The sequence below is a fragment of the Chlorocebus sabaeus genome, chromosome 20 (assembly GCF_047675955.1).
Source record: "Chlorocebus sabaeus isolate Y175 chromosome 20, mChlSab1.0.hap1, whole genome shotgun sequence".
Classification (NCBI taxonomy): domain Eukaryota; kingdom Metazoa; phylum Chordata; class Mammalia; order Primates; family Cercopithecidae; genus Chlorocebus; species Chlorocebus sabaeus.
Genome location: NC_132923.1, coordinates 77,193,049 through 77,217,966, shown reverse-complemented (window position 1 = coordinate 77,217,966; position 24,918 = coordinate 77,193,049). Strand labels below are relative to the sequence as shown.

Sequence of the window (24,918 nt, the reverse complement as noted above, 5' to 3'; positions counted from 1 at the left end):
AAAATCCCATTACCTCTCTTGAATTTACCAAGGGACATACTCCATTCAGGGCACAGAAAGATCTGGGCTGCCTCCAGACCTAATGTGGAAGAAGGTGCTATCTGCCTGCTATTTCCTTGCTTCTCCTTATTTCAATCTTTTTTTTCCTCTTAAAAAAAAAAAAAAAAAAAAAATGTGTCTTAGGAAGGATATGGACTTGTGAGTCAGATTTGGGTCTAAGTCTTGGTTCTGCCCTATGTGTAAGCCCAGGAAGGAACTTGAGTTGATTTTCTGAAGCTCAGTTTCCTTTTCCATCAAAACTGGGAGTGACTCAGACTTGCCTAGTATCTTAGCTGGAAGAATGTGTGTGAAAGTGGCCCATCTTTCACAGATAGGTCACCCTGCTGATTGCAGTGGCTCCCAGGCACCCAGGCCTGGGAAGGATTCACAGGCCTAGTCCAGACCTGGCAAGAAAGAGGCTGTGAGCAGTTCTGCCTGCCACAGATGTGCTGGTGCATGTGCCGCCATGTGCTGTCCCAGGTAACATGTCAGGTGGCTAGGGAATGTAGGCTTTCAGACCCTCTCTCTTCAGTTCTCTTCTGCTGACTTCCTCCCATCCAGCCATCACACTTTCTTAATCCTCTCATCAATCCCCTTTGTTATAGAGAAGGTGGAAGGGTTAAATTCCTTCACCCTCATCACTTCCACTGATATTTGATAAACACCTCTCAGTTCATAATACTTTTGCAATCAAGCAGCGGAGCTACCCAGGTGTCTATGGAGAGTTTTTGAATTCTTTTTGCCTATTCAGTTTAGTCTTCTCATCTTCTATCCCGCCAAAAATGGAGAAAGTGTTTTGAAGGTCAGGATTCTTCAGGTCTAGACTGGTGTGGATGTATCCTGAATTCCTCTGAGCTAAGCCTGAGAAGCAAGAGTGGGTTCTATTGGGGAATACTTCCGAAAGGCAACGATTGATGCTTATGCACAGAAATTCTGACTTTTAGTAAAAGATGCTTGGATATAAATCAAGCAAGGCTGTCCTTGCCTTTATACAATATGCGGTAAATAGGGTAAACCCTCAATTTTACTTATGCCCACCGACAGATCTTACAAGTAGAAATTAACCCATCTGAGTGATTGTGTTGATTCTCCCTCTTCTCTAGAGCCAGTATAACCTCTGTACCCAGCTTCAGAATTCTAGTGAAGATAGTGTCAAGTCTTTAAAAAAAAAGTAAACCCCCACATGAGCTCCAATCCATAAATAAGAAACTCACCCTGGCTTGTATGGAGGTGATGATATTAACACAGGCTACATTTCTCTAGGTCACTGAATGTACCCGGCACTGCACCAAGGCCAGTAATAGACTCTGCCACATTTAATCTTTACGGATCTGTAAGAGAGGTCTTATTTGTCCCAGTTTTCAGATGAACACCCCAAAGACCAAGGTCACACAGCAGAGACTCTCGGCTGGAGACTGCCTGCCCTCAGGCATCCTTTTAACAGAACTCTGAAGTCTGCAGGAGGGAGCTATTTTTCCTACCAGCCAGTTTAGAATCAAACAAAGAGCATTGGTTTTGCCGTATTAAAGAACTAATTCATAATTAGTACTATGCCCACTCCTGGAGGATTTGACAGAAATAGAAGATATGGTTCTGACTCAAGATCCACCTCACTACGTGATGTCAGAGCGACAGAGCTAAGACTGCAGTTGATGAGTATTGTGCAGACGGAGCACGCTACCTCCTCGTTAGCTCTCTCCCCTGCACCCACTCTGCCCCACGTGTTCCTCCTCCCTTGCATGATCCATAGAATACACTAATATGTGTTTACCCACCACAGATTGTTTGGACTGTGAAAAATGCATGATATAATTTTATATATTTGAAGGCACACAGCTCTCAGAGCCTTCAAAGCTGAAAACCAGTCTGGTCTCACTGGAGCCAGTTAGGCATTTGTATACAGAAGGCCAAGTGTGGCTTCTTGTCTACAGGAGAGAGAAAATGTGGATGAACTTTTGGAAGGCTTCCAAGTTTTTTGGCTATTCTATCTCTCTTGCAAAGCAATCTGGGTACATTAACTATAAATGAATGAGAAACATATGGATTAAATTTTATCTGTGATCACATATGAGTTTCAAGAATGATAAAGGATAAGGAATTCAGGATTTAAGGAGTCCAAAATACTTTGCAAGTAATTCAGGACATTGCAGGCAACATTTGACTGCCTCCCTCTATCCAAATTTGAGGAGTGTTTGGTAGGGTGACAGACCAGCTCAGTGCCCTCCCCACCCACTCAAACTGCTAAGCCTCAGGAGGTATCTGTGGATAGGTTTTGTGCTTATCTTGTTTTGCTGAGACTGAAATAAAGAGATTGGGTTTCTAGGAAGGGCAAACTCCAAGACTCTTGACCGTTTTGAAACCCCCAAATAGAGGAGAGGACAATTTAGTAAGCCCGATCTTTATTAATCATGTCTTGCTTACAGATAATATTAGATGTGTTTTATATCCTATTATTGCCCTTAATGTTAGTGTCATTGTCCTGTTAATGATAATGGTAGCCATGTCCTGCATATGTGTAGTGATATAATTTACAAACAAGTACACATTACCTGTTAGTACACATTACAGATGTATTTATAGAGATGTACACTTACAACACATGCAGAGCATGTTACAACAAGCTACAATACAGGAATTACAGAGTTAAGTGAAGATGCAGCGGGAGTACCTAACTCAGCATTGTGGTAGAAGTCAGGGTTTATAGAAGGCTTTTCTGAGGAGATAACATTGAGTTCAGTGTTATACATGTTCTTTTGTTTGTTTGTTTGTTTTTGACAGGGAGTCTCACCCTGTCGCCCAGGCTAGAGTGCAGTGGCACGATCTTGGCTTATTGCAACTTTTGCCTCCTAGGTTCAAGTGATTCTCCTGCCTCAGCCTCCCAAGTAGTTGGTGTTACAGGCACGTGCCACCACTCCCAGCTAATTTTTGTGTTTTTAGTAGAGCCAGGGTTTCATCATGTTGGCTGGGCTGGTCTCGAAACTCCTGACCTCCAGTGAGCTGCCAGCCTCAGCCTCCCAAAGTGCTGGGTTATGCATGTTCTTAAAAGAATATGTATAAGTGGCCGGTGCAGTGGCTCATGCCTATAATCCCAGCACTTTGGGAGGCCGAGGCGGGCAGATCACTTGAGATCAGGAGTTCAAGAGCACCCTGGCCAACACTGGTGAAACCCCATCTCTACTAAAAATATAAAAATTAGCTGGGCGTGGTGGCAGGCACCTGTAATCCCAGCCACTCGGGAGGCTGAGGCAGGAGAATCGTTTGAACCCAGGAGGCAGAGGTTGCAGTGAGCTGAGATCATGCCACTTCACTCCAGCTGGGGAATAGAGCAAGGCTCAATATATATATAAAAAATAACAAAAATAAAAAGAATATGTATAAATTAGCCGGGGGAAGGCGAGAGGGAGTGCCCTCTAATCAGAAAGAGGAGAATTTATGAACACTAAGAGTTGAGAAAGAAAATGACACATGGGGAATTTCAGGTTGTTAACTTAGTCTGGGGCCTAGCTTGTGACAGGCTTGGTGCAGTGAAAGTGATGGGGTCAGAAGACTGGGAAATGATAACATAAGGGATTTCATGAGACAAAAAGGTAAAAGCTAGATCAGACGGTCTCATATGTCGTGGCAAGCTGCTCAAGGACTTTAGTAAGGGAAATGATAGAATTAGATTTGTGTGTTAGAAAGATCATTGTGGTGGAGGTATGAAAGATTCTCTGAGTGAGGCTTAAGAGAGTACAGGGTGGAGGACACTATTTGAGTCAGGGAAACGAGTTTAATCCAGTTTCATCACCCTCGTAATAACCCAAGCAAGAAATGATGAAGGGCTGGACTAACGTGGTAGCAATAGTTGGAAACAGGAAGACTTGTGTTTGAAAAATATTTGACAGAGCACCGTGACCTATTGTGGGGCAGATGAGAGCGATGAATGATCAGGAAGTCAAGAATGGTATCCTGAGACAGAGACACATCTGACGTGTCAAAAATATAACGTGCCATCCTTCATCCCAGAACAAGGCATGTGGATTAGCCATCCAGGTCAAAGGTCCCATGTGGAGCTCACGAGCAAGGCCTGAGTGTGGGGTAAAAATTGTCATTGCACAAGTAGGACTGGATGAGCTGACCCTAAGAGATGTAGGGAGTGAGATGAACATAGGGAGAATCCCGGAGGGAAGAGAAAGAAGAGCCTACCAAAGAGATGAAGCTAAAAATGAGTAGAGGCTGGACCTGCACCCAGCACTTTGGATGCCAGACTTTTCCACTGTCCCAAAAAGGAGTAGAATTTAGCCATCTGTGGCTTAACATGCCTTGAGAGCATACTGTGTCAAGGATCTTTATGTACATTACCCCATCTAGGACTTAGACACAGCGCTGTGGTCAATGAGATGATCCCCATCAACAGATAAGGAAACTGAGTCTCAGGTCAGCAAATGACCTAACCAGAATTACCCAAGTTTGTCTGACTGCCAAGTCTGTGCTCATGTTACTAAATCATGTGTCTGCCTTTAAGATAAGATATGACTCCTCACTATTTCATGGGAGAGGCAGACATTAACAGCTATTTACAATTCAGTCTGAGAAATGCAGAAATAAAGGTGAGTGCTGAGAGCCCCCATTCATAAACAAAATTCTCTATGCTTTTCTTTTTTCTTTTGGTACCGTGTGGTGATCTAGGAGTTGGCTGGATTGTGTACAAATAGTTTTTCTCTAGTAAGACGATAGCACAGTCCATTTGGAGGGAGAGATGAGCCACCACGGAAATACCCGGTCCCACACATGCCTGTGGCTCCCCTCTAAAATTCCCAACCTGGCCGGAGGCACTCAAAACAAAACCTCCTGTTCCCTCCCAGGACGCCTGGCGCCTGGAGCCTGCCTCTTGCCCCTGCCAGAGGCTTAGGCCAGCCTCAGGGGGATGGCGTTGCAGGCAGGCAGAGCAAACGGAGCTGGAGCAGCTCCCCGCTCTGAGCCCAGTCATCTCTCCCAGAAGAGGTGTGAGCAGGCTTCTGGGCTTTGTCACCACAGGGAAACTCGGCTGACGGGCATATTGCCTTAGATGAAACTAAGCCAGTGGCATGCACTCATTGAGCCAACTTGGGCATCGACATAAAGAGAGGCAGGAGCACATGGAAAGAGGCTTCTAATCCCAGCTCCATCATTTCTGATGTTTATGATTTGCTTACCCTCTTCATCCCTGTGTCTCCAGCTATAATATGGACTGACTGTGTTTGACTCTATAGACTGTCAGGGTAACTGTAAGTCTGAATGCAAATGTACACCTACAAGTCACTTGATACCTGGGTTATGCCCCAGCCCATACTGAATTCCAAGTCCCCCTAGATTGTACACTTCAGGAGGACAGAGACTACATCACTTACTTACTGGCTCTGATGTCTGTCTTTCTACATCTTTTCATGTTTAAAACAGTAGTTTGAACTCAGTGTGTATCCAATAAATATATTTACTGAATACTTAATCAGCTAATGTAAGATGTTTTACACAGTAGTCATTAAATACAACTCATGAAGTTGACAGAAAAACCCACAATAATCTTGGCCACAGGTTATGGAGCACAGCAAGTACTAAGGGTACTACCAATAGAACAAAGTGAGGACTTCAAGAAGCCCCAGGATTTAGCCCAAGACAATCCCATGAAGCCCAGGCCATGTGAGGGCAGAGTCTATGTAGAAATAGCTAGCTAAAGAGTTCTGATTGACCAGCTGGGCTACAATGACTCAACTTCATGAAATCTTAGAAAACCTCAAAGACGAAAGAGATATTAAACATTTCTAGTCCAATCAATTGATTTTATAGCTGAGGAAAGCTAATTATAGAGAGGGAAATAAGTTGGTGGTTCGTAATTTGAATCCTGAAAGCCTTCCTCTTCTATTTACTAGCTATTTGACCTCCTGCAGCTTCTATTTCCTCATCTGTGAAGTAAGTATAATAGGACCTCTCTCATTGGGTTGTCATGAGTATTAAATGTTATAATATAGGTGAAGAGCCTGGAAGAGTCTGTAGCATATGATAAATGCAAATAACTCTTAGCAATTACTATTTTATCATTTCTATATGATTTATTATTATAATTATTAACTGATTTAAAGGCTCTTTTCCATGGTTTTTTTCCCAACCATAATTGTTTTAAAATTGGATTATTGAGAATCAGTAGGATCTGTTGATGCAAAACTATACCCATCCTTCAAACCATGTGATCTTTTATTTAAAGTAAAACGCAGAACTTTATATGGAGCTCTTTGAAATCAAAATGTGTGCACAGCTTCGTGACTCTGAGCCTTGTCTACATAGCTGTTTCTGCCTGGGCGGCCCTTCCTCTCTGCCCAAGCAAGTATGTCCTCCTCGTTCAAGGCCTTGCTTCAAGGTGGCCACCACTGTGAAATGCTCACTCTTTTCCCAGGCAGTGAGTTATTCCTTCTTTTGGGCTCGTACTGCACTCCTCTCTTACCTTTTTATAGCACTTGCCATGTTTTGTTGTTATTTTTTTATTTCTACCTCGCTGCCCTGTCTGATTAGGAACTCCTTGAGGAAAGGAACCATGCCACTTTATTAGTAGTAGTAGTAGTAGTAGTAATAGTAGTAGTAATATTTTGCCTTATTTTTATAGCCTTATTGAGCTCAGTGTATGACATACAGTATGCAACCAAATGTTTTTATTTGTTGTTTTTGAAGTTTTTATAATGATATTTGTATTAGACACAAAGAGTACACCAAATGTCTAAGCACAGTTTAAACAAAATACCAGAATGAACACCAGTATTCCCACCACCAAACCTATGAAAGAGAATACTACCAATACCTTTTAAGTGTAAGTTTTTAACTATATACGTAAATAAATGTTACCTGTTTTCTTAATTTTACCTAGTGTTCTAGCTCTTTGAGGTAATTTCAAATCTTAATTTGAACACATCCTATAATAAGCTATTTTTCCAAGTGTTAGCATCTGAAAATATAAGCTTTTCTTCTATATCATCTTCTACTCCATTATTAAGCATGTTGACTAAACTAAGACCAAGGACAAATCTAGAGACCCCCTTACACGGTTGTGATTACTATTGCCTGTGGCTGTTCAGCCAGTCACCTGACTATTCCATCATACAAGCCTCATTTCAAGGAGAGCTAACATTTATTTGGTGTTTAACATATAATAAACCATTTATATGTGACAGCTTACTTAATCTTTACAAAAGTCCTCCAGCATTCATGCATTCCTCCCATTTTGGAGGTAAGGAAACTGAGGCTCAGAAAGGCTACCTTACTCAATATCACCTGGCTGAGAATTGGGCAGAGTCAGGACTAGAATCACGATGGGCCTTTGTCCTGACCCATACTTTCTCTTCTGTTGTTCACTGGTGTATCAGGGAACACCTAACGAAAACTTTTTAGAAATGAAGATTCCCTAACCCACTTGTCATCAAGGCCAGAAGGTTATGTTCACTTTGAGTAAGTCTCCGTTGGCTCTAATGGCCCTTGCTTTCTGCTCTTCAAAACAGATGACTCAAAGAAGTAATGGTAGCCTAAAATTAAGACTATAATTTGGCAGAGACAAATATAGAGCCTGATGCCTGACTGCTTTCAGTTTTTGTAATACTGGGCATATTATTTAACTCTCTGCCTCAGTTTACATATCTGTACAATAGGAATAATAACAGAATTTTCCCTTAGAATTACTGTGAAGATTAAGTGATTTAATACCTGTAATATGCTTAGAATCAGGCCTTTACTAAGTACACAGTAAGTCTCAGCTATTGTTGTTTCTGCCAACAGTGCTGTTATTACTGGGAAGTCAGTGTCCTGCATGGACACCTGTCATCAATGTGGTATGGTGAGCTCCCCTTCTTTAGGGTCATGGAGCAGCCTCCAGGCCAAGACAGCCATCAGCATGGAAGGAGCTTTCACAAAAACATTTTTAAATATTTAGGTTTGTGGCAAAAGATTAAACGACACATAAATACACAAGTGTGCATTCTTTTTCTCTCTCCCAAAACAAACCAGGAATTCCTAGATTCTTCTAAGAACACAGGATTTGAAAGTGACTAGAAGTACTCTTTGTTTCCTTGCTTTACACAGGATGTCTGAGGAGAAGCATGTGCTATTCCAGATGAGTGGCCACAAACAGAGGTCAACTTAAAACTTTCTCCCTGGACAGAGCCATGCAAAATCATCCTCTGACATTTCGGAGCAGCAAAGCCACAATCTTCTAATGAAGTCTTGCTGCAGCTGATGCAGTAACATCCCCAAATTGTGGGGCAGGGGATGGGAAGAAGGGAAGTGATGTGTATCCTTCCTAAGCAATATATGCATACAAGTAAAGAGCATTATCATAGAGTTTGAGGTCAACATCTGCCTCAGTTCAAATCCCATCGTGGTCGTCCGTGTACTAACCATGGACAACTTACACAACGTCTCGGGGATTAATCTCTCAAATGGGGCCAGGAGTTCTGGAAGCAGGGGGGTGCAGGACACAAAATGAGATGATTTGGCTTTGGCTCTACCTGTACAAACCCTGGGTCCTAAGTGGTAATGAATATGAACTACCTCACTCACCTCAAGGAAGCTCTGGGACTTAGGAAAGAAAATTCTAGAATTGGCACCTGATAAAATTTTCACTAGGCAAATAAAGGCAGAGTGGTGAAAATAAGTACCAGTTCGTATGCGCTCCTTGTGGCTGGAACATTCGCCATAGCTCACTCATGCATTCTTTCTCTCGCGCGCGTACACACCACACTCAAACTCACCCACCTGAATAATTTCCATTCATGTTTTAAATCTTAATTCATATACAGTTTCCTCAGAGAAGCATTCCCTGTCACCTAGACTGAATTAGGTACCTCGCTTGTGTGTTCTCTTAATACCTTTTGGCTTTCCCTCATTGATTCTCAGTTGGTAATTACATATTTGTGTAATGATCTGATTAATGTTTGTCTTAAGATAGCCAGTTTTCCCAGTTTGGCTGAGGCTGAATTTTCCAGAAGGCAAGACTTTCAGTGCTGAAACTGGGAAAGTCCTGGCCAAACCTGCGTAATTGGTCACTCTGGTCTGCTTCCCTCTCAAGATCAGATGCTCTATGAGGACAGGGACTATGCTCTTGTTCACCGTTTATCTCTGTGCCTGGCACAGACCTGGACTAGGAACTCAGGAAACGTCTGTTGAACCAGTAAAGAAATGAATGTTTATGTTAATGTAAGCTGACCTTACTTTTCTTATGAAAGCCTATCTTTTTTTCTCCCTGAGGTTATTCTTTCTATTTTGATGTTAAAATGTTCCTTTTGAAAAATTGTCCTTATTTGACAAAATTTAAAGTTGAAAATGTTATGCTGTTTTTGTTTTTTGCCTTCCTTCACCCCCTTCCCATTCTGGGGTTGGAAATCCTACTGATTCGAGGAATCTCTGGTTTAGTAAAGAGATAACCAGGGTAGCTGAGGTCAAGACAATTAAATAAGGTCTGTCCCCATGCTACAATGCTGGTAATCACGTCTGTATCCTCTGGGCCTAGCACATTACCAAGCACATAGTAAGGGCTGAGTAAATATTTGTGAAATATATAAATGAATAGATTCTCTGCCCAGCCTCAAGACCTGCTGGAATACAACTTGTATGCCTAACTCCCTTTTCTTCCCTACCCTCTAGCTAAATATTTCTGTGACCATAAATGTGACTTCAGCATTCCTTACTGCTGAATAGATGAGAAGCATGTACCACTGCAGATGAGTGAACACATGGTCTATCCCCACCTGTTCTAGTTCATCTGTTAACATGCTTTCCTTACAGTTGAAGGGACTCTATGGTCTGCTAAAAAAAAAAAAAAAAAAAAGGGCACTATCTTGATTACTGAGAGCACCTGAGAGCACCTCTCTTACCCACATGACTTTGTTCAGGCTCTTCCCTCTACCTGGAATGCCTGTTTTACTTTAGCAAAATCCTACTAGTCTTTTCAAACTTAGCTTATGTTCCTTTCTTTTAAGAAGCCACCTCTGTACCATTCCACTTGTCAAAAATAAAATGAGAACAAGTTAGGGAAAATTTGAAAGTTTACTATCTTACAAAAAGTACAGATTGCCATCAGCAAGACTTCAAGTGGTAAGAAGCTCACCTTATGGCAGTTACAGTGCAGTTTATGAAACATTAAGGAGAAAGTATTTTGACCTTTTTAGTCATTGGCTGTTATGTGTTAACATTTTTTTTTTTTTTTCAGGGCAAACAGGACTGTTTAAACTGATTTGTCTATAGCTGATTGATTTAATTTTCCTAAATCATGCTGACAAGGACCTAAAGCTTACGTTTTAATTTCATCAAATCATGCTGACAGGGGGATAAAGCTTATGTTTTATGCTTTGTTTATAATGAGAGCTAGCAACTCAGGGAAATCAGAATGACTTAAGTTTTACTACTTGGGGTATATATCTAAATGGTGGCCTCTATCTTTGTATAATCTTTAGCATATTCCTCACCTCCTGTGCCCATCCACAATATTTTGCATTTTGTCTTTACCATCTCATGAACCACACTATATTCTATTTGTCTATTTATTTGTATAGCTCCTCCACTAGATGGGAGCTTCTTGAAAGTAAGAACTCTGATTCATCTGTTTCCCCAGCACCCAATAGGGGGACGGGATTGCTAGTAGGTAGCAGTACATGTTTGTAAAAGGAAAGAAATATATCAGTTATTATTGTCCCCCAAATGCTAAGTTACAGACAAATACAAAACCTTAGTGACAAAGAACAGTAGACATTTATTTTTGCTCACTAGTTTGTTGGTTGACTAGGTGAGTCTGATGATCTGGGCTGGTCAATGCTGGTTACCTAGGAATATTTGCTGGTGTTGCCTGGGTTCTTTCATATATCTGGGAAATCACCTGAGACAACTGAATAGACTCAGCTCTGTTGCACATCTTCTGTCACCCAGCAGCCTTGTCAGGGCATGTTCTTGTGGCCAAGTTTGAGGAGCGAAAGACAGAACAGAAGCACACAGCCCTTTTGAGACCTAGGCTTGGAAAACTGGCCCAGTCTCACATCTGCCTCATTCTCTTGGCAAAACAAGTCACAAGACTGGTGTAGATTGAAGGGGCAGGGAGATAGACCCACATCTCAGTGTGAGGAGCTGCAAAGTCTCATTGCAAAGGGTGTTGACACAGGAAGGGTGGAGAATGGGGACCACCTTTGCGATCTCTGCCATGATGAAGGAGCCAACAGGGAAACACCTTATCAGTTTCCTTCCAAAATGATCATTTTTATTACCTTGACATTTAAATGAGTTTATCAGGAATGTTTCTAAAAAAAAAAGGAGTCATGGCCTTTCTTGGGAGAGAGTGACTTCCCCACCATAAAAGGCATTCAGTAAGAAGCTGAATTCCATGGTCATAGAAATATTAGGAGGAGAACCCTTCCTCTGCCCCTGAGGGTGAGTGTGTTCACATATTTTCCATCTTTCTTTCCAGATCAGCGAAGACCCGATTTTTGTACCAGGCGTCTGGGGGCCGTATTTCTCAGCCATGGTACCTGGGTTCTGGCTGAATGAAGGTGGTCAGAGTGTTACTGGAAAATTGGTAAGTTGACACTTTCTCAATAGGGTCATGGATGTTTTTATGTCATTGACTAGTCCATTTTGTCACATGACCCATATACCCAGTATCTGGAGGATTTGCAGACCCCTGAATCGGGGTTTACTTTCTCTTAGCACACAGCTTAACATGTACTCGTGCAGCTCAAAGAAGAAGTGTTACAGCAGGCAGTGATGACCAGCCCTTCATCTCACCTGATCTTCCTTTACTTCAACCCGTTTTTCTCAGAGTGATGAGAGTGGTATTCTACTCCATGAAAATGACATGTTACTCCCCAGCCCAAATCCTTCAGTTTTCCCCATAGCCGCTTGAGACATGGCTCAGATAATTTTCTGGCTACATTATACAGTTCATGGTCTATCCCCTCCAGTCCCACACATGTGCCTGTTATTTACACTAGATTGCCCTCCTCACAGCTTCTCCATGCCTCCTGTCATTGCACTTCTCTGTCCCTTTATACAGGCTACTTTCCCTGCTTGGGGAGTTCTTTACCATCTCAATAATTTTACTTGTCCTTTAAGATCCAACTCCAGCTCTTAGCACGCTCTGTTATTCTTATTAGTCACTAATCCCCTTTTCTAGAACACTCTGAGCCCCTTAAAGACAAGGGCCATGCGGGACACAGTGGCTCATGCCTGTAATCCCAGCACTTTGGGAGGCTGGGGCGGGCAGATCACCTGAGGTCTGAAGTTCAAGGCCAGCCTGGCCAACATGTTGAAACCCCATCTCTACTAAAAATACAAAAATTAGCCAGGCTTGGTGGTGGGCGCCTGTAATCTCAGCTATTCAGATACTCTCCTAAGACAGGAGAATCACTTGGAATCTGGGAGGCACAGGTTACAGTGAGCTGAGATCGCACCACTGCACTCCAGCCTGGGCGACAAGAGCAAAACTCTATCTCAAAAAAAAAAAAAAAACTCCACAAAATAAAGACAAGTTCTCTTTGTATCCAGCTCAGTGCCAGGTTCATAGAAGGTACTTAATACAAACTTATTGAATTATTAAGGCTGTCCAATAGGGGATACATAAGATTCATAAAAGTGAGATGAGTGCTGTAACAGAAGTACATGGGACAGAGTTGGCACAAAGCTAGTTTAGGAAACTCTTTACAGGGGAGAAGGCATTTGTGCTGAGCCGTAAGAGATAAATAAGGACAAACCAGGCAAAGAAGGGTACAGATAGTCACATTGGTAGGAAACTTGTATGGGAAGAAAGACGTGGAAGTGAAAAATAACAAGGCTAATTTGAGGGTAATGGCAAATAGTCCAGAAGTTCAGCTGTGGCACAAACTATTCTTAGAAGAATGGCTTACAATAAAAGTTAGAGAGCAGGGCAGAGACCACATCTCTGTAAAACATGCTAAGGAATTGAACTTCGTCTAGCAGACCAAGGGGGAACCAGTGAAAGGTTAGAAGAGTATGTGGACATATTCATACCTCAGTCGTAAAAATCTCTGCTTAGAAGCCATGAGGATAAAGGCCTGAGGACATATAACCAGAGTCAGGGAGATTAGTTTTAGTAGATTAGTCAACAGACAAAAAGCCACAAGGACTTGAATGAGGACAGTAATAATGATGACTGGGAATTGAGGTCAAGAGATTGGCAGACTTCTGAGAGATCAAATGTGGAATACAGAGAAAGTGAGACCTAGGCTCAGTTACACACACATTTACTGTTAAATTGAAAATATCTGCTTATGTTATGATCTAATTTGCCTACCAACTCTTCTAAATGTTCAGCCAATTAAAAATGATCTTATCCAAAGCTGGATGTGCATGCAAATAACTGTTAGTTTACATTTCTTAGTATAATGCTATTTTATACATGACTGCCTCAAATTCTCTTTCAAAGTAAATGGAAGCATAGGTGGGTAGATGGATTCAAAGAGCATGTTCTGTGCGATAGTGTTGTGCCAGCCTACAGAAATGAATTAAATGAATTGGACCTCATTAGTCCCTGGTTTTAAGGAGCTCATATTTGGATAGGGAATCCCTGAGTATGAAATAAATCATGTTTGATTGGTCTCAGTAACCAATGCTAGAAAAGTTGAGAAGGAAGGCATCATCTATGGCTATAGTACAGTAGAAATGCAGACCACTTTATATTCTCCTATTTAAACTTGTGCGATGTACTTAGACAATTCATTTTATTTTACTTTAAGTTCCAGGATACAACTGCAGGTTTGTTACCTAGGAATATGTGTGCCATGGTGGTTTTCTGCACCTGTCAACCCATCATCTATGTTTTAAGCCCTCCGTGCATTAGCTATGTGTCCTGAAGCTCTCCCTCCCCTTGCCCCTGACCCCCTGACTGACCCCAGTATGTGTTGTCCCCCTCTCTGTCCATGTGTTCCCATTGTTCAACTCCCACTTGTGAGTGAGAACATGCGGTGTTTTGTTTTCTGTTCCTGTGTTAGTTTGCTGAGGATGTTGGCTTCCTGCTTCATCCGTGTCCCTGCATAGTATTCCATTGTGTGTATGTGCTGCATTTTCTTTATCTAGTCTATCACTGATGGGCATTTGGGTTGGTTCCATGTCTTTGCTATTGTAAATAGTGCTACAGAGTTCCAAGATGGCCAAATGGGAACAGCTTCAGTCTATAGCTCCCAGCATGAGTGACACAGAAGATGGGTGATTTCTGCATTTCCAACTGAGGTACCAGGTTCATCTCACTGGAGCTTGTTGGACAGTGGGTGCACCCAGGAAGCACAAGGGGTAAGGGATTTCCCTGTCCTAGCCAAGGAAAGCCATGACAGACAGTACCTGGAATATCGGGACACTGCCACCCTAATACTGCACTTTTCCAGCCGTCTTAGCATACGGCACACCAGGAGATTATATCCCACTCCTGGCTCGGAGGGTTCCACGCCCACAGAGTGGGCTCACTGCTAGCACAGCAGTCTGAGAGCCAACTGCAAGGTGGCAGCGAGGCTGGGGGAGGGGCATCTATTATTGCTGAGTCTTGAGTAGGTAAACAAAACAGCTGAGAAACTCGAACTTGGTGGAGCCCACCGCAGCTCAAGGAGGCCTGCCTACCTCTGTAAACTCCACCTCTGGGGGCAGGGCATAGCTGAACAAAAGGCAGCAGAAACTTCTGCAGACTTAAACATCCCTGTCTGACAGCTTTGAAGAGAGTAGTGGTTCTCCCGGCATGGAGTTTGAGATCTGAGAACGGACAGACTGCCTCTTCAAGTGGGTCCCTGACCCCTGAGTAGCCTAACTTGGAGACACCTCCCAGTAGGGGCCAACTGACACCTCATATAGCCACGTGCCCCTCTGAGACGAAGCTTCCAGAGGAAGGATCTCGCAGCAACATTTCTGCAATACTTGCTGTTCTGCAGCCTCCACTGGTGATACTCAGGGTCTGGAGTGGACCTCCAGCGAACTCCAACAGACCTGCAGCTGAGGGTCCTGACTGTTAGAAGGAAAACTAAGCAGCAGAAAGAACATCCACAACAAAATGCAATCTGTACATCACCATCATCAAAGACCAAAGGTAGATAAAACCACAAAGATGGGGAGAAACCAGAGCAGAAAAGCTGAAAATTCTAAAAATCAGAGCACCTCTTCTCCTCCAAAGGAACACAGCTCCTCACCAGCAACAGAACAAAGCCAGACAGAGAATAACTTTGATGAGTTGAGAGAAGAAGGCTTCAGACGATCAGTAATAAAAGACTTCTCCGAGCTAAAGGAGGATGTTCAAAGCCATCGAAAAGAAGCTAAAACTTTGAAAAAAGATTTGACAAATGGATAACTAGAATACACTGTGCAGAGAAGACTTTAAATGACCTGATGGAGCTGAAAATGATGGCACAAGAACTATGTGACGCATGCGCAAGCTTCAGTAGCCAATTCAATCAAGTGGAAGAAAGGGTACCAGTGATTGAAGATCAAATGAATGAAATGAAGCCAGAAGAGAAATTTAGAGAAAAAAGAGTAAAAAGAAACGAATAAAGCCTCCAAAAAATATGGGACTATCTGAAAAGACCAAATCTACATCTGATTAGTGTACCTGAAAGTGACAGGGAGAATGGAACTACTTGGAAAACACTCTTCAGGGTATTATCCAGGAGAACTTCCCCAACCTAGCAAGGCAGGCCAACATTCAAATTCAGGAAATACAGAGAACAGCACAAAGATACTCCTCGAGAAGAGCAACCCCAAGAGACATAATTGTCAGATTCACCAAAGTTGAAATGAAGGAAAAAATATTAAGGGCAGCCAGAGAAAAAGGTTGGATTACCCACAAAGGGAAGCCCACCAGACTAACAGCGGATCTCTCGGCAGAAACCCTACCAGCCAGAAGACAGTAGGGACCAATATTCAACATTTTTAAAGAAAATACTTTTCAACCCAGAATTTCATATCCAGCCAAACTAAGCTTCATAAATGAAGGAGAAATAAAGTCCTTTACAGACAAGCAAATGTTGAGAGATTTTGTCACCATCAGGCCTGCCTTACAAGAGCTCCTGAAGGAAGCACCAGACGTGGAAAGGAACAACCTGTACCAGCCACTGCCAAAACATGCCAAATTGTAAAGACAATCGATTCTAGAAACAAACTACATCAACTAACGAGCAAAATAACCAGCTAACATCATAATGACAGGATCAAATTCACACATAACAATATTAACATTAAATGTAAATTGGCTAAATACTCCAATTAAAAGACACAGACTGGCAAAATGGATAAAGAGTCAAGACCCATCAGTGTGCTGTATTCCAGAGACCCATCTCACATGCAGAGACACACATAGGCTCAAAAAAAAGGGATAGAGGAAGATCTACCAAGCAAATGGAAAACAAAAAAAAGCAGGGGTTGCCATCCTAGTCTCTGATAAAACAGACTTTAAACCAACAAAAATCAAACGAGACAAAGAAGGTCGTTACATAATGGTGAAGGGATCAATTCAACAAGAAGAGCTAACTCTCCTAAATATACTGCACCCAATACAGGAGCACTCAGTTTCATAAAGCAAGTCCTTAGAGACCTACAAAGAGACTTAGACTCCCACACAATAATAATAGGAGACTTTAACTCCCCACTGTCCGCATTAGACAGATCAATGAGACAGAAAGTTAACAAGGATATCCAGGAATTGAATACAGCTCTGCACCAAGTGGACCTAATAGACATCTACAGAACTCTCCACCCCAAATAAACAAATATACATTCTTCTCAACACCACATTGCACTTATTCCAAAGTTGACCACATAGTTGGAAGTAAAGCACTCCTCAGCAAATATAAAAGAACAGAAATTATAACAAACTGTCTCTCAGACCACAGTACAATGAAACTAGAACTCAGGATTAAGAAACTCACTCAAAACCACTCAACTACGTGGAAACTGAACAACCTGCTCCTGAATGACTACTGGGTACATAATGAAATGAAGGCAGAAATAAAGATGTTCTTTGAACTAGTGAGAACAAAGACACAACACAACAAAGAATCTCTGGGACACATTTAAAGCAGCATGTAGAGGGAAATGTAACACACTAAATGCCCACAAGAGAAAGCAGGAAAGATCTAAAATTGACACCCTAGCATCACCTTTTAAAGAACTAGAGAAGCAAAAGCAAACACATTCAAAAGCTAGCAGAAGGCAAGAAACAACTAACATCAGAGCAGAACTGAAGGAGATAGAGATACAACAAATCAATGTATCCAGGAGCTGGTTTTTTGAAAAGATCAACAAAATTGGTAGACCACTAGCAGGACTAATAAAGAAGAAAAGAGAGAAGAATCAAAGAGATGCAATTAAAATGATAAAGGGGATATCACCACCGATCCCACAGAAATACAAACTACCATCAGAGAATACTATAAACACCTCTACGCAAATAAATTAGAAAATCTAGAAGAAATAGATAAATTCCTGGACACATACACCCTCCTAAGACTAAACCAGGAAGAAGTTGAATCCCTGAATAGATCAAGAACAGGCTCTGAAATTGAGGCAATAATTAATAGCCTACCAACCAAAAAAAGTCCAGGACCAGACGGATTCACAGCTGAATTCTACCAGAGGTACAAAGAGGAGCTGGTACCATTCCTTCTGAAACTATTTCAATCAATGGAAAAAGAGGGAATCCTCCCTAACTCATTTTATGAGGCCAACATCATCCTGATACCAAAGTCTGGCAGACACACAACAGAAAAAGAGAATTTAGACCAATATCCCTGATGAACATCGATGCAAAACTCCTCAGTAAAATACTGGCAAACAGAATCCAGCAGCACATCAAAAAGCTTATCCACCACGATCAAGTCAGCTTCATCCCTGGGATGCAAGGCTGGTTCAACATATGCAAATCAATAAACATAATCCAGCATATAAAAAGAACCAAAGACAAAAACCACATGATTACCTCAATAGATGCAGAAAAGGCCTTCGACAAAATTCAACAGCTCTTCATGCTAAAAACTCTCAATAAACTAGGTATCGATGGGATGTATCTCAAAATAATAAGAGCTATTTATGACAAACTCACACCAATATCATACTGAATGGGCAAAAACTAAAAGCATTCCCTTTGAAAACTGGCACAAGACAGGGATGCCCTCTCTCACCACTCCTATTCAACATAGTATTGGAAGTTCTGGCCAGGGCAATCAGGCAGGAGAAAGAAATAAAGGGTATTCAATTAGGAAAAAAGGAAGTCAAATTGTCCCTGTTTGCAGATGACATGATTGTATGTTTAGAAAACTCCATCGTCTCAGCCCAAAATCTACTTAAGCTGATAAGCAACTTCAACAAAGTCTCAGAATACAAAATCAATGTGTAAAAATCACAAGCATTCCTATACACCAATAACAGACCAACAGAGAGCCAAATTATGAGTGAACTCCCATTCACAATTGCTTCAAGGGAATAAAATACCTAGGAATCCAACTTACAAGGGATGTTGAAGACCTCTTCAAGGAGAGCTACAAACCACTGCTCAACGAAATAAAAGAGGACACAAACAAATGGAAGAGCATTCCATGCTCATGGATCGGAAAAATCAATATCGTGAAAATGGCCATACTGCCCAAGGTAATTTATAGATTCAGTGCCATCCCCATCAAGCTACCAATGACTTTCTTCACAAAATTGGAAAAACTACTTTAAAGCTCATATGGAACCAAAAAAGAGCCCACATTGCAAAGAGAATCCTAAGCCAAAAGAACAAAGCTGGAGGCATCATGCTACCTGACTTCAAACTATACTACAAGGGTACAGTAAACAAAACAGCATGGTACTGGTACCAAAACAGAGATATAGACCAATGGAACAGAACAGAGCCCTCAAAAATAATACAACGTTCTACAACCATCTGATCTTTGACAAACCGGACAAAAACAAGAAATGGGAAAAGAATTCCCTGTTTAATAAATGGTGCTGGGAAAACTGGCTAGCTGTATATAGAAAGCTGAAACTGGATCCCTCCCTTACACCTTATACAAAAATTAATTCAAGATGGATTAAAGACTTAGATGTTAGACCTAAAAACCATAAAAACCCTAGAAGAAAACCTGGGTAATACCATTCAGGCCATAAGCATGGGCAAGGGCTTCATGGCTAAAACACTAAAAGCAATGGCAACAAAAGCCAAAATTGACAAATTGGATCTAATTAAACTAAAGAGTTTCTGCACAGCGAAAGTAACTACCATCAGAGTGAAAAGGCAACCTACAGAATGGGAGAAAATTTTTGCAATCTACCCATCTGACAAAGGGGTAATATCCAGAATCTACAAAGAACTTAAACAAATTTACAAGAAAAAATCAAACAACCCCATCAAAAAGTGGGCAAAAGATATGAACAGACACTTCTCAAAAGATGACATTTATGCAGCCAACATACATATGAAAAAATGCTTATCATCACTGACCATCAGAGAAATGCAAATCAAAACCACAGTGAGATACCATCTCACACCAGTTAGAATGGCAATCATTAAAAAGTTAGGAAACAACAGGTGCTGGAGAGGATGTGGAGAAATAGGAACACTTTTACACTGTTGGTGGGACTGTAAACTAGTTCAACTATTTTGGAAGACAGTGTGGCGATTCATCAAGGATCTAGAACTAGAAATACCATTTGACCCAGCCATCCCATTACTGAGTATATACCCAAAGGATTGTAAATCATGCTACTATAAAGACACATGCACACGTATGTTTATTGTGGCACTGTTCACAATAGCAAAGACTTGGAACCAACCCAAATGTCCATCAATGATAGACTGGATTAAGAAAACATGGAACATATACACCATGGAATACTATGCAGCCATAAGAAAGGATGAATTAATGTCCTTTGTAGGGACATTAATGAAGCTGGAAACCATCATTCTCAGCAAACTATCACAAGGACAGAAAACCAAACACCTCATGTTCTCACGCATGGGTGGGAATTGAGCAGTGAGAACACTTGGACACAGGTGGGGAACATCACACACTGTGGCCTGTCATGGGGTTGGAGGGGGAGGGATAGCATTAAGATATACCTAATGTAAATGACAAATTAATGGGTGCAGCACACCAACATGGCACATGTATACGTATGTAACAAACCCTGGAACTTAACGTATAATAATAAAAAATAATAATAATTTAGAGAAACTGAAAAAAAGTGCTGCAATATACATCCATGTGCATATGTCTTTATAGTAGAATCATTTGTATTCTTTTGGGTATATATCCAGTAATGGGATTCTGGGTCAAATGGTATTTCTGGTTCTAGGTTCTTGAGAAATCGTCACACTGTCTTCCACAATGGTTGAACTAATTTACATTCCCACCAACAGTGAAAAAGTTCCTATTTCTCCACAGCCTCACCAGCATGTATTGTTCGCTGACTTTTTAATAATCATCATTCTAACTGGCATGAGATGGTATCTTATTTTGGTCTTGATTTGCATTTCTCCAATGATCAATGATGTTGAGCTTTTTTTTATGTTTCTTGGCTGCATAAATCTCTTCTTTTGAAAAGTGTCTGTTGATATTCTTGGCCCACTTTTTGATGGGGTTGTTTCTTGTAAATTTGTTGAAAATCCTTGTGGATTCTGGATATATCAGCCCTTTGTCAGATGGATAGAGTGCTAAAATTTTCTCCCATTCTATAGGTTGCCTGTTCACTCTGATGAGAGTTTCTTTTTCTGTGCAGAAGATCTTTAGTTTAATTAGATCCAATTTGTCAATTTTGGCTTTTGTTGCAATTGCTTTTGGTATTTTTTTGTCATGAAAACTTTGCCCCTGCCTATGTCCTGAATGGTATTGCCTAGGTTTTCTCCTAGGGCTTTTATGGTTTGGGGTTTTACATTTAAGTCTTTAATCCATCTTAGTTAATATTTGTACATGGTGTAAGTAAAAGGTCCAGTTTTAGTTTTCTGCATATGGCTAACCACTTTTCCCAGCACTGTTTATTAAATAGGGAACCCTTTTCTCATTACTTTTTTTTGGATCAGATTTGTCGAAGATCAGATGATTGTAGATGTGTGGTGTTACTTCTGAGGTCTCTGCTCTGTTCCATTGATCTATATGTCTGTTTTATGTACCAGTACTCTGCTGTTTTGGTTACTGTAGCCTTGTAGTGTAGTTTCAAGTCAGGTAGCATTATGCTTCCAGCTTTGTTCTTTTTGCTTAGGGATTGTCTTGGCTATATGGGCTCTTTTTTGGTTCTATAAGAAATTTAAAGTAGTTTTTTTTTTTTTTTTTTTTAATTCTGTGAAGAATGTCAATGGTAGTTTGATGGAAATAGCATTTAATCTATAAATTACTTTGGGAAGTATGGCCATTTTCACAATATTGATTCTGCCTATCCATGAGGATGGAATGTTTTTCCATTTGTTTGTGCCCTCTCTTATTTCCTTCAGCAGTGGTTTGTAAATCTCCTTAAAGAGGTCCTTCACTTCCCATGTTGGTTGTATTCCTAGATATTTTATTCTCTTTGTAGCAATTGTGAATGGAATTTCATTCATGATTGGGCTCTCTGCTTGTCTATTGTTGGTGTATAGGAATGCTTGTGATTTTTGCACATTGATTTTGTATCATGAGACTTTGCTGAAGTTGCTTATCAGCTTAAGGAGTTTTGGGGCTGAGATAATGGGGTTTTCTATATATGAAATCATATCATCTATAAACGGAGACAATCTGACTTCCTCTCTTCCTATTTGAATACGCTTTATTTCTTTCTCTTGCCTGATTGCCCTGGCCAGAATTTCCAATACCATGTTGAATAGGAGTGGTGACAGAGGGCATCCTTGTCTTGTGCTGGTTTTCAAAGGGAATGCTTCCAGCTTTTGCCCATTCAGTATGATATTGGCTGTGGGTTTGATATAAATAGCTCTTATTATTTTCAGATATGTTCCATCAATACCTAGTTTATTGAGAGTTTTTAACATGAAGGGCTGTTGGATTTTGTCGAAGGCCTTATCTGCATCTATTGAAATAATCATGTGGTTTTTGACATTGGTTCTGTTTATGTGATGGATTACATTTATTGGTTTGTGTATGGTGAACCAGCCTTGCATCCCAGGGATGAAGCCAACTTGATCGTGGTGGATAAGCTTTTTGATGTGCTGCTGGATTCTATTTGCCAGTATTTTATTGAGAATTTTCATATCGTTGTTCATCAGGGGTATTGGCCTGAAGTTTTTTATTGTTATTGTTGTGTCTCTTCCCGGTTTTGATATCAGAATGATGCTGGCCTCATAAAATGAGTTAGGTAGAAGTCCTCCGTTTCAATTGTTTGGAATAGTTTCAGAAGGAATAGTACCAACTCCTCTTTATACCTCTGGTAGAATTTGGCTGTGAATTCATCTGCTCTGGGACTTTTATTGGTTTGTAGGCTATTAATTACTGCCTCAATTTCAGAACTTGTTATTGGTCTATTCAGAGATTCAACTTCTTCCTGGTTTAGTCTTGGGAGGTTGTATGTGTCCAGGAGTTTATCCGTTTCTTACTAGATTTTCCAGTTTATTTGCATAGAGGTGTTTATTGTATTCTCTGATGGCAGTTTGTATCTCTCTGGGGTCATTGGTGATATCCCCTTTATAATTTTCTATTGTATCTATTCGATTCTTCTCTCTTTTCTTCTTTATGAGTCTAGCTAGCCATCTGTTTTGTTAATTTTTTCAAAAAACCAGCTTCTGGATTCATTGGTTTTTTTGAAGTGTCTTTATCTTCTTTGGTTCTGCTCTGATCTTAGTTATTTCTTGTCTTCTGCTAGCTTTTGGATTTGTTTGCTCTTGCTTCTCTAGCTCTTTCATTGTGATGTTAGGGTGTCAATTTGAGATCTTTCTAGCTTTCTGATGTGGGCATTTAGTGCTATAAATTTCCCTCTTAACACTGCTTTAGCTGTGGTCTCTTTGTTCTCATTGGTTTCAAATAACTTCTTTATTTCTGCCTTAATTTCATTATTTACCCAGGAGTCATTCAGGTGCAGATTGCTCAATTTTTATGTAGTTGTGGGGTTTTGAGTTAATTTCTTAATTCTGAGTTCTAATTTAATTACACTGTGTTCTGAGAGACTGTTTGATTATGATTTCCATTCTTTTACATTAGTTGAGGAGTGTTTTACTTCCAATTTTGTAGTCAACTTTAGAATATGTGCCATGTGGCACTGAGAAGAATATATATTCTGATTATTTGGGCTGGAGAGTTTTGTAGATGTCTACTAGGTCCACTTGATCCAGAGCTGAGTTCAAGTCCTGAATGTTTTTGTTAATTTTCTGTCTTGGTGATCTGTCTAATATTGACAGTGGGGTGTTAAAGTCTCCCACTATTATTGGGTGGGAGTCTAAGTCTCTTTGTAGTCTTTAAGAACTTGTTTTCTGAATCTGGTTGCTCCCGTATTGGATGCATATATATGTAGGATAGTAAGCTCTTCTTGTGGAATTGGTCCCTTTACCATTATGTAATGACCTTCTTTGTCTTTTTTATTTTTGTTGGTTGAAAGTCTGTTTTGTCAGAGAGTAGGTTTGCAACCCCTGCTTTTTTTTTTTTTTTTTTTTTTTTTTTTTGCCGCTTTCCATTTGCTTGGTAAATTTTCCTCCATCCCTTTATTTTGAGCCTATGTGTGTCTTTGCACATGAGATGGGTCTCCTGAATACAGCACACCAATGGGTCATGACTATCCAATTTGCCAGTCTGTGTCTTAGCTGGGTCATTTTGCCTATTTACATTTAAGATTGATATTGTTACATGTGAATTTGATGCTGTCATCTTGATGCTGTCTGGTTATTTTGCACACTAGCTTATACAGTTTCTTCATAGTGTCATTGGTCTTCATATATATATATGTATATATGTGTACATATATATGTGTATATGTATATACACATATATATATTTTCTTTTTTTTCCCAGTGGCTGGTACCGGTTTTTCCTTTCCATATTTAGTGCTTCCTATAGGAGCTCTTGCAAGACAGGCCTGGTGGTGACAAAATTCCTCAGCATTTGCTTGTCTAGATTGGATTTTGTTTCTCCTTCACTTATGAAGCTTAGTTTGGCTGGATATGAGATTCTGGGTTAAAAATTCATTTCTTTAGGAATGTTGAATATTCGCCCCCACTCTCTTCTGGCTTGTAGAGTTTCTACAGAGAGATCCGCTGTTAGTCTGATGGGCTTCCCTTTGTTAGTCTGATGGGCTTCCCTAACGCAACCTTTTTCTTTGCCCTTAACATTATTTCCTTCATTTTGACCTTGGAGAATATGATGATTATGTGTCTTGGGGTTGATCTTCTCATGGAGTGTCTTAGTGGTGTTCTTTGTATTTCCTGAATTTGAGTGTTGGCCTGTCTCACTAGGTTGGGGAAGTTCTGGATAATATCCTGAAATGTGTTTTCCAATTTGGTTCCATTCTCCCCGTCTTTTTCAGGTACTCAAGTCAATCATAGGTTTGGTCTTTTTACATAGTCCCATATTTCTTAGAGGTTTTGTTCATTCCTTTTTATTCTTTTTTATCTAATATTGTCTTTATGCCTTATTTCAGCAAGATGGTCTTCAAATTATGATATCCTTTCTTCTGCTTGGTCCATTCAGTTATCGATACTTGTGTATGCTTCATGTGTTTCTAGTGTTGTGTTTTTCAGCTCCATCAGGTCATTTATGTTCCTCTCTAAGCTCATTATTCTAGTTAGCAGCTCCTGTAACTTTTTGTCAAGGTTCTTAGCTTCTTTGCATTGGGTTAGAACATGCTCCTTTAGCTCAATGGAGTTTGTTATTACGCACTGTCTGAAGCCTACTTCTGTCAACTCGTCCATCTCATCCTCTGTCCAGTTCTGTGCCCTTGCTGGAGAGGTGTTGTGATCAT

The 24,918-nt window shown here is 40.6% G+C and overlaps 1 protein-coding gene across 12 annotated transcripts in view; it reads left to right on the top strand.

Moving 5' to 3' along the window:
* Nucleotides 1-24,918, top strand: part of FGGY (FGGY carbohydrate kinase domain containing) — a 445,568-nt gene that overhangs the window by 279,989 nt on the left and 140,661 nt on the right. For all 12 annotated transcript variants that reach the window (XM_007978542.3, XM_073007252.1, XM_038000610.2 and 9 more), the window contains one exon: nucleotides 11,489-11,596. In XM_007978542.3, the coding sequence (XP_007976733.1) occupies nucleotides 11,489-11,596 (108 nt within the window). The remainder of the gene's footprint in view (nucleotides 1-11,488; nucleotides 11,597-24,918) is intronic.